We start from the raw sequence: 10,318 nt of genomic DNA on the forward strand, positions 1-10,318 counted from the left end.
ACACACATACACACACGCGCGCGGGAGAAGAGAAAACACCCCGGTGGTTCATATAGACGGTGTAGGACGTGATTATAGCAATTTGCGAGCTGACCAGGAAATAAGTTGAGGCGCCGTTGATCCGCTAGATTTGGTTGGATGCTGGTGGTGAGTTGCTGAACCCAACGAATACATTCTGAAGTCGGATGGGGTGAACGGATTAGGGTGCCCCTCTATCAGGGGAGAGCAGGGACTGCCTCGGGAAGGAGGCCACTGGTGAAGCTGTACCACCCTGTAACAACAACAGCAACAACAATACTCCCACTACATGTCATTGCAAGGTACTGCCACTCATAGACACTAGTTGGGGCTCTGCAGGTAAAACCCTTTGCGCAACCCCTTAGGAACCCTTTGCCATCCCTTTCTTCACATACCCCCATTCCCCCGTAACCCAAACGTTTCCCTCTTTTCCCTGTGAGTAACCCCTCCCCCTCCACACACGCACACGCACGCAGATCCCCCGCCTCGTCCCACAATCCACCCCCAGCACACACATACACACAATCCTCGGTTCCCAAGCCTTCCAACCCTTCCCCCCTTCCGTACCTCTGAAACCACGACAGTACGACATTACCTAGGAGGTTTCCGAGGTGAAGGGAGTCCGCAGTGGGATCGAATCCGCAGTAAACGGACAGCGGCCCCTCCGCCCCCCCCCCCAGCCGCCTCCAGCTCCGGCCCCCCCGTCACTTCCTGGACCAGCCCCCTGGAGCGAAGCAGTGCAACTACATTGGGTCGCCCTCCATGGTGGCCGCCGGGGGGTGCGGGGGTCGATGTGGTGGTGGTGTAAGCACTGCTGGAGGCGGTGACGGTGGAGGTGGTGGAGGCTTCTGGGTCCAGAGGTAGCGGGGGAAAGGGCGGAAAGAGGTGCATGCGTGGGGGTGAGAGTGGTGAGGGTGAGGATGTCGGCGCACGACGTAAATGTGACAACCCACCTGCGGAAAGGGGGCCCGCTGTAGCTGTTTCAGTAACCTCAGCAGAGGCTGAGCAGGGGGTATTGGGTGAAAGCTTGCTGCTTTAAAAGGGCGCTGGGCGTCGCCGTTGGTTCAGTCCCGTCCTGTGCATGGGTCAGTTGGAAGTCATCGCACGTCGGCATACTGTCGTTGTAATCGATAATAGAGGTATGGCAGATCGAGTAGCGGAACACATCACGTGATTGGATGGGATATCTTTGGTCTATACAAAAATGTTCACCTTGCCGGGCGAGATGCATGTCGTTGTTGCAGAAGCATCGTTCCTTGGGATGTACTAAATAAAAGGAATGGCGATGAACTTGGTTTGACTGCAGTCATGATACAAATGAAATGCAAGCACAGCCGGTTGCCCGTATGGACGAGCTGACCTTTCGCCACAAGATGGACATCCAAAGAGACCTAACGTATTGGATCAGGGCCGGCTAAGTACCTACTTCCATATTACATGCTGTGAAATTGCAATTGCGCACGTTCCTTGATGCAGTTTAGAATAACGCGAATTGGACTCAGGTATTGGGATGAAATGATAAGATTACAAATTACAGTATTACCATAATGATGTCCCTAGTGCTTGCGGGCAGGCCTGGCCTCAGCGCTATATGTCGGCAACCGTCGGCGCTGGCGCTGTTTCACGCAGCAGCGCCGTTGCCCCAGTTACTTGATGACGCGATTTCGGTACTAGAAGCTGCGAGGTTACGCAACTCTGGGCATGTCCAGACATCCATTTCAACCGCGACCATCAGACTTCGGACGACGCGCGGAACCCCATCGTCGGAACAACTGCTTGCTTTCAGATCATGTGTGGTGACCTCAGCTGATATCCAAAGCATTCTAGACTTTCCCCGCAACGTCCCTGGAACTCCGCTCACAGCCGGCCTCCGGCAGCTGTCCGCCTTCAACGACATCCCGGTCTCACATCTGACACAGGCGGTCCCACAACCGCCTATCGCAACAACCATTCCATGTTATTCATTATCGGTATCTCAAGAGACCTGCGACCCCAAGAAGCAGTTAACATGCAATGGTCACTCCGCATCGCCACACCCTTCCTTTGACCGTCAAATGGCGCGGCGACCCCACCTCCAAGCACAGCTACCCAACCCATCACCACGTCAACACTCATCCTCAAAGGGCGCCAAAACCACATCCTGGGCGCTACACGGATCCAGCTTTCCGTCCCCCCTACCACGGTCAACGCTGCTTATGTCGCGGCGGTCAACGATGCCGCCGGATGTACGGAGCTTGAGCACGTCCACGGCGGTTCCCGCCGCTGCCAGTGATGCTGACGGCGCCGACGTGGCGGCAGCGGCGGTGCGCGACCCATCCCGCATCCGCAACTTCGCCATCATCGCCCACATCGATCACGGCAAGACGACCCTCATGGATCGGCTACTGGCTGCATGCGGCCACGGCAGCTCGGAGGACAGGGCCATGGACAGCCACTCCCTGGAGCGGGAGAGGGGAATCACCATCCTAGCAAAGGTAGAGGGACATTGTACGGCAATTGACGCGCAAATGAGTCACTCCTCACGGTGCGGGTGCTGCCGCCAGCGGGCCAGCAGTGCAAGCTGGGGCTGTGGATTCTCCGCTATTGAACAGCGACCAGCGCCCCACCTGGCCAGCTCAACCTCAATCACATCCCGCCGCGAGAGACGAGCCGTATCAGGTCAAAGGGGGGAACCGGTCCCTGGGGCGGAGGGAGGAGAGGGACTGAAAATGCACATTGGGGAAATGGCGCTGCTATCTTTTCACAAGCGCATGATTCCCCCGTGTCGTACAGGTGACGAGTTTTACCTGGGGTGGATTCCACATCAACGCGGTGGACACGCCGGGACATGCGGACTTTGGCGGCGAAGTAGAACGGTACGACATTACGACATTGTTGTACAGCCGTACAGCAACGTGGAGGAGTTCCACAGTAGAGTCCCGATGATGCTTCCTTGTGCAGCGGGGGCGGTAAAGCCCACTTCTCAACAACAGTAAGAGCAGCAGCGGCAACAGCAGCAGCAAGAACGATTACAACAATAATACGGACAGAAACAACTGGGATTGGAGAGAGAGCTTCGAAGAGGCCATAAGCAAATGTTTTTCGGTTCATCAAGCGCGCTTAACTGTACGTAGTTGCCCAGGACGACTACCGGTTCCATACACAGTCAGCTCTTACCGGCGGATATGGACAGACATACAGACGTACAGATGCTCAAACCTAAGGCCCTAGAGGGGCTTATCCTTTGAGGGTGTAGCCAAGTGGTGTGTACAGCCACCACACTGGCCAACACATTTCTGGGTTGTGTCACTGGGCTAGATTACAGCTGAGTGAGAGAGCGGAGAAGGGGGAGGGTGCTGGCTCCAGGGGGCTCTCGCTCGGCTCTCAGCTACTGCAGCTCGGCTACTGCCCCCACCGCCTCCCTCCGTCTGCGCTCCTCTCCGCTCCTCTCAGAGTCCCAGGTTGTCGGACCCGCTTAGCGCCCGGCAACCTCTGGAAGCGACCTGCAATCCCCCGTCACAACTTCCAGATCGCAAAAAGACCCACGCCACGTTCGCCATCATTTACGCCCCCAGCTTTTTGTCATTTTCTTCCCAAACCTTTTCCTAGCGCTCTTTTTGGATATCGGCAAAATGCCTCCCCTGTCCGCAGTGTGCTTGGGCTGGTCGACGGGTGCGTGCTGTTGGTGGATGCGGCCGAGGGGCCCCTGGCCCAGACCAAGTACGTGGTGGCCAAGGCGCTGGAGAGGGGCCTGAAACCCTTGGTGGTGCTAAACAAGGTGAGGGGGAGGGGGCGGAGGGGGAGGGGGCGGAGGGGGAGGGGGAGGGGGCGGAGGGGGAGGGGGAGGGGGCGGAGGGGGAGGGGGCGGATGGGGAGGGGGAGGGGGCGGAGGGGGATGGCCAATAAGCGGGGAGTATGGGGCCTTAGGGAATGAGATTAGGGGGCGGCGGGAAGAGGAGGAAGGAGAGCTCTGGAAGGAGAACCCACCCGCTCAAACCTCAGGCAGGTTGTTAGGGGGAGAGATGTGGGGAGAGGGGGTTGGAGAGAGTTACAAAATGGTCGGAAAGGGCGAGGACGAGTTCCGCACGAGTGGGGGGGTTGGGGCCGTCCGTAAAAGGCAGCCTGCGGGGGGAGGGGGGCAGCCATGGACAGGTCGTACTGACGAAGCGCAAGCAGTCGAAGGGGGCGGCGGACGGACTCAGCTGTGGTGAGACCCAGTGGTAAGTACGACGTACGACGTACGACGTACGACGTACGACCCACTTCCTGTTTCCGATCTGCTTTCAGCCGAATGGGGTTGGGGGCGGCGCAGTGGAGTGTATCGCTGCATTGCTGTTTCCATGTTTCCCACCCCCACCCCCACCCCCGGGTGCGCACCTCTCCTCCTCCTCCTCCTCCTCCTCTTCCTGCACACCACAACCCCCGAATTCGTTATACATGTAACCCCCCCGGCTATTCGTACACTATGATGTATTAACACCAACACGTCCCCCGGCCTGCCCTGTCCGTCTCTCCCCATCCCTCCCTCCATTCCACCTGCTCCACCGTCTCTCTGATCCTGCCCTTACCCCTCTCCGCCCCCCCCCCGGCAGGTGGACCGCCCCGCCGCCACCCCGGAGCGATGTGCCGCCGTCGCCAACTCCCTCCTGGACCTGTTCGTGTCCCTGGGGGCCTCGGACGAGCAACTAGACTTCCCGCTGCTGTACGCCTCCGCGAAGCAGGTAGGAAGTGTGCCCCTCCTGCCGTCACGGGCGTATATAAGCTGAGGTCGTGAATGTAGCTCGCACAGCACAAGAGGTCCCGTCGCTCGCATTTTTCTTACCCCGTCTCCCCCTTCTCCCCCGCCTCCCCCGCCTCGCCCACCTCGCCCGCTAGCCATCTCTGAGCCCATGCCTGGCCATCGACACTTGTACCTGCACCTTGTACAGGCATGTGCCGTAGTTGGCGACCTCCGACCTCTTTGGCGCTGCATCCCTAAACAGACCTCCCGCGTTCCCCGCCCTCTCCCCCCCTACCCCCGCACACACACGTACACACCAGGGCTGGTCCAGTCGTACTCTCCCCACCCAGCATGGCCAGCAGCTGCTTGGGCAGAGGGACACGGAACCAATATCCCCCCCCTCCTCCCCCCCCTCCGCCGCCGCCGCGTCGTCGCCGTCCCCGAGTAGTAGTGGTAACAGTGGTGGCGGTGGCGGTGGTATGGCTCCGTTGTTGGACGCCATTGTGGCTCACGTGCCGTCCCCCGCCGGCCGGGGGGATCTGGAGGGGCCATTCGCTCTGCGAGTGGCCATGATCGAGAGGGACCCCTACGTGGGGCGGATCGCCACGGGCGCGTGTGCGTGTGTGTTTTGGCGGAGGGGATGGGGGTGGGGGTGGGGGTGGGGCATAAAGCGGACGGGACTTAGGGGATATCGAGGAAGGGAAGGGGACGTTTAGCAGTTAAGGAAGGATGTCGGGTAACTGAATCTTACTATTAGATATCCTTGCCGTACAGCCAGTGGCGGCTGTTGCTTTGTGTGCACGTGGCCACCGTGTCCATCCATCCATTCCATCCCCCCCGTTCTGTCTCCGCATGGCATGCGTGGGTGCTGTACACCGTTTTACTGCCGTACAACACGACCGTGGTGCCGGCCCCCCAGGCCGCATCGCGTCCGGCAAAGTCCGTATCGGCGACAAGGTGAGTACGGCGATCGAGTACGACAGACCTGTCTCCTTGCATGCTGTAGGTTTTAGTAACAAGTTTCGAGATTGTCTAGGTTACTGCGAGTTCTCGGCATCCATCCACATGCGCATCCTCCCCGCAATCCCCTTCTTAACCCCGCTATGATTTCCCCCCCTCACTCACACACACACACACACACACGCACACACGTCCCCTTGCATACAACTCCCCCTTTCCCCCCACTCCCCCCCCCATCCCCTGGTGTGTCCAGGTTCGTGTACTGAGCTACGAGGCGGGAGGTCCGGTGGGGGGCGAGGTGCGCATCACCCGCATATCCAAGAGGGCGGGAATGGACAAGGTAGGCGGGTGTGTGTATGCGTGTGAACGTGTCTGTTGGGTGCGCGAGTGTATGTGGCTTGTACGAACTGTGCGGCGGGCATGGGGTGCTGAGGATGCGGCTGTGTGTGTGTGTGTGCTTGTGTGTGTCGGTTGAAGGTAGAAGACATCAAGTACTTGTACGTGTGTATGTATGTATGTGCGTCTGTCTTAAGAGGCCGGACTGCAGCGTCATCACACGCGGGCATATGTAGGTTGCTCGCTCCAGGTGTTTGAGTTATTTTGCCCTTCCCTCTTTTTTCTGCTGTGTTGGGGTGTGTGGACTGGGGGGCAGCATCAGTTGCCTGCGTTTTTGAAACGTGGTGCCGGTCCGTGACTGGACCATGAATGCCGTGGTGTCTGAGTGGCTGTGTGGTTCTGAAGAGTCAGAGCCGCGTGTGACGTGCGGTGTGCGTCGCGTGCTGGCCGAGTGTGTTTTTTGTACCGTTGCGAGTCTCGTTTTTCCTACCCCACATGTACGACAAAACCCCAGACAAGCCCCCCCAGGCGCACGACACTATCCTAATTCGTGGAGGACTGGGAGGGCTTGGTACCCTCTTTTTAACGCGCTGCGTGTTTGCTGCGTTACCCTTGCCGACATGTAAAACGTCCCTGTCCCATTTTTGCGGTATTCCTGCCTGCCTTGCTTCCGACGTGCTGGATCAGGCCTTTCCGTTCCTGCTAATCCCTAATCCCCATGTTTGCGTTGTTTATTTTTATGTTGTACCCACCTTCCTCCCGTCAATTCGCCAACTTCCCTGATTCCCAGCTCCCAACCGCATCTGTGTATGCCGCAAAACCTCCTGCCGTACATTGCACGGCCGTTCACAGATCCCGCTGGAGGAGGCTGTAGCGGGGGACATCGTGTCTGTAGCGGGGCCAGGTGGGGCCGACGAGGGGCTAGGAGGGAAATACACATGCACACATACGCATCCTCATAGCACTTCCCCCCCCGGCTCAGGTCGTAAAAGCACACACACACACACACACACACACACACTTCCCCACTCTCCACATCACTCCATCACTCTCTACACCCCCCTTGCCTTCCCTCCCCCCTCCCCCCCCACACACTCACACACTTTCGGTCAGTTCTTTCGGTTGCTACTTTCTTACCCTGGCAGCAGCTTTAATCGCGTGTGGTTCGTCTTTCCCCACACACTCACTCACTCAGGCGCCGCCAGCATTGCCGACACCATCGCCTCCCCCGAGCTGTCGACCCCCCTGGACCCGGGTCGAGTGGACCCGCCCACCCTTGCAATGGTACGACGTAGCCTGACCCCCCGTGAGGAGGGGTGTCCTACCAACCACCGTGACCTGCGTGAACCCGGTGTCTTTATCTCTCGGCCCATCTGAACCCTCTTAAACCACAAGCCTTCCCGTCTTTACTGTTCGCCCTTCCCCCTCCCTACCTGGCCTCCCCTCCGTACTTGCCCTCCCCAATGTATTATACCGCCCATGTAGTACCCTGCCCTCCATATCTGAAAGCCCCAATCCCCCTGCGGGCCCGCCAAAACACACACATACACACACACGCCGAGTTCCGCTTGCCTTGTTCCCTAAACCCACTTCCCTTCCGGCCCTCTCCTCTCTCCCTTCCGGGATTCGCGACGTCGGCAGTTGCGAGGCTTTGACACCAATAGGTTTAGTGTGTAACCCCTCCCTCCCCTGGCCCTGGACCCCGTTCTGCCCGGCGCTGCCCCCTCAGGTGTTCGGCCCCAACGACTCCCCCCTGGCGGGGCGGGCGGGTAAGGCCCTCACCGGCCGGGCCATCGGGGAGCGGCTGATGGCGGAGGCGGAGACGAGCGTCAGTCTGAAGGTGGTGCCGGTGCCGGGTAAGGGGAGGGGGTAGGGAAAGGGGGAAAGGGGATTGAATGAGAGGGAAGGGGGGAGGGAAGGAGGTTGGGGGGACGTTACTACCACCTAGCCCCTACTGATTTCTCAGCGAGCTTGCGGAGGATCGGTCTTTGTCGCAATTATACGAAGAGGGCGAGGAAAGTACTACCGGGCCACTGGTTGGTCGGGTGGTCGACTGTTACCTCCCTCCCCCCCTCCCCGCTCCCCTTCCTCACCACAACACACACAAACACACAGACAACGGTACTCGTCGTAGCATCCCCACGCGGCTCTCAGAGCATTCCCTTCTAACACACTCATATATACGGTCGGAACATTATTTATTCTTAACTTTCAGGACCATGAACAATTTTTTATTCCGAATTCGGAATAATATTCCGCAAAAAAATATCTCTGGTACGTACATACGCACGCGCAGGTGGCATGGAGCGTTACGAGGTTCAAGCTCGTGGGGAGTTGCAGCTGGGCGTGTTGATTGAGGGTATGAGGAGGGAGGGGGCGGAGCTGGCGGTGTCGCCGCCGCAGGTGCTGCTCAGGTAGGTTACGAGGACCGCTGGGAAAAGGTGGGCCTTACACTTTACGGTTTGGGTATTGTAGGGATTTAGAGGGGCTTTCCATGCTGGGCAGGGCGTTATGCTGCTTCCTGGCTATTAGGGCTTCCTTTTGCTGTCAGTCAGCGATGCAGCGTGAGATGTGGCGTGATGTGACGTCGTTGGGCGAGCCCTGACTCCAGCCGTCGATCTCAGTTCCCCCAACCTCCCCCCCAACTTGTCGTGCTGCCGCACCAAGCTGCCTTACCTGGCTGTCTGCCTGTGTTTACGGCACCCGGGGTTTGCTCCAGGAGTCCCCCCTTTCCCTTTTCCCTATTCGTGCTTCAGTATCCTTCTATCCCTAGGGTATCAGCTTCCAGCTCGTGTGTGTGTGATTCGTCTCCTTCCCTCCTTTGTACCTCCTCTTTTGATCCTAATTAGGCAACCTGCTGACTGCCGGCTGCTGTCTAGTTGGCTGTTTGTCCTGTATACCCCTATACCCCTTCGCCCCCGCCTCCCTGTCCGTATGTATGTAAGCGACTGCTGCTCAAAATGCGTGGTGTTGTGTGTGTTTTGCGTGTTTCAGGCGGGAGGGCGGTCAGGTGTTGGAGCCTGTTGAGGAGGTGGTGGTGGAGGTGGCGGAGGAGGTGGCGGGGTCGGTGATCGAGGCGCTGTCCCAGCGGCGGGCCGAGCTCACGGACATGACACCGCTGCCCGAGTCGGGTGAGAGGGAGGGCGGGAGGGCGCGGGAGACATTAGGGGGAGGGGAGGAAGAGGGAATATGTTTTTATAAAGATCTTTGGATATGTTTCATACCAGATTGTGCTGCGAGTAGAAACATGGGGAAAGGAGAGAGAGCTTGTGTGTGTATTGGGGGAGTGGTTGCGGGGAGGGCTTGCCCAGGGGTGGGCGGGAGGGGAAGGGAGTTGGTGTTTTTGGTTGTTCGTACCCGGGCTTAGAGGGAGTGTTTGGGTCTGGGGCTGGGTCTGCGCGACTCCGCAAACCCTGGTTTTCCCCCCTCCCCTCCCCTCCCCTCCCCTCCCCTCCCCTCCCTGGGTGCTCTTCACTCTCCTCCATTTCATCAGCTTCTTCTTCTCCTCATTCTACATCCCCCCTCCCGCTGCTCGTTCGGGGGTGTATATAAACACTTTGTCAGTCCCTTCCTCCCTCTGCCCTCCTCTCGCTCCCCCTCCCTTTACCCCCCCCCCCCCACATACATACACACACGCCTCTGGGCCTCTGTCCGGGGCAGGCAAGCAGCGACTCACCTTCGTCGCACCCTCCCGGGGTCTCATCGGATTCAAGTGAGGGGGGAAATGGGGGGAAGAACGTGTGCGTGTGTATTGGGGGAAGGAAAGGGAGTTTCACATGTTCCACACGTTTCATGTGGTGTACATGGGCTTCTGTCTGTTGCAGTTGTGGATGTGGATGGGGGATCTACGGCATTACGGTTGCTCGGGGGGCAGGCAGGTCGTCCGGCGGTTCAGTTGGGATATAGTGGAATGTGAGAGCCTTATGAACCGGATACATATATGTGCGTAATGTGGATATACATGTATATATGTATATATGTATATGTATACATACTGGGTATATATATCATCTTTCCTTCTGCTGTTGCCCGTGCTTTCCTGGGTGATGCAGCTCCCAGCTGCCTGTCCTCCTAACAACGTATTGCTCGGTACTCATCTCCGCTTGCCACACATCGCCGCCGCCGTGTGCCCTGTGTGCGTGTGTGTATGTGTATGTGTATGGGTGCGTCCTGCAGGAGCTTGTTCGTACACCTAACCCGGGGAGAAGGCATCATGACCCGGGTGTTCATGAGCTACTCGCCGCACAAGGGACCCCTGGGGGGTGTGCGCAAGGGTGCGGGAGGAGGGTGGGGAGGGGGAGGGGA

General features: G+C 58.6%; 1 protein-coding gene across 1 annotated transcript in view; it reads left to right on the forward strand.

The window, feature by feature from the left end:
- Positions 1-1,568: 1,568 nt before the first annotated feature.
- Positions 1,569-10,318, forward strand: part of efg7 (elongation factor-like protein) — a gene marked incomplete at both ends in the record, with an annotated part of 9,520 nt that continues 770 nt past the window's right edge. The window contains 14 exons of the mRNA XM_002955452.1: positions 1,569-2,492; positions 2,791-2,873; positions 3,451-3,775; positions 4,590-4,718; positions 5,038-5,332; positions 5,637-5,674; positions 5,931-6,017; positions 6,866-6,917; positions 7,209-7,297; positions 7,743-7,869; positions 8,310-8,427; positions 9,008-9,144; positions 9,674-9,725; positions 10,190-10,287. Of these exons, the coding sequence (XP_002955498.1) occupies positions 1,569-2,492; positions 2,791-2,873; positions 3,451-3,775; positions 4,590-4,718; positions 5,038-5,332; positions 5,637-5,674; positions 5,931-6,017; positions 6,866-6,917; positions 7,209-7,297; positions 7,743-7,869; positions 8,310-8,427; positions 9,008-9,144; positions 9,674-9,725; positions 10,190-10,287 (2,554 nt within the window). The remainder of the gene's footprint in view (positions 2,493-2,790; positions 2,874-3,450; positions 3,776-4,589; positions 4,719-5,037; positions 5,333-5,636; positions 5,675-5,930; positions 6,018-6,865; positions 6,918-7,208; positions 7,298-7,742; positions 7,870-8,309; positions 8,428-9,007; positions 9,145-9,673; positions 9,726-10,189; positions 10,288-10,318) is intronic.

Source organism: Volvox carteri, assembly GCF_000143455.1.
Source record: "Volvox carteri f. nagariensis unplaced genomic scaffold VOLCAscaffold_52, whole genome shotgun sequence".
NCBI lineage: Eukaryota > Viridiplantae > Chlorophyta > Chlorophyceae > Chlamydomonadales > Volvocaceae > Volvox > Volvox carteri.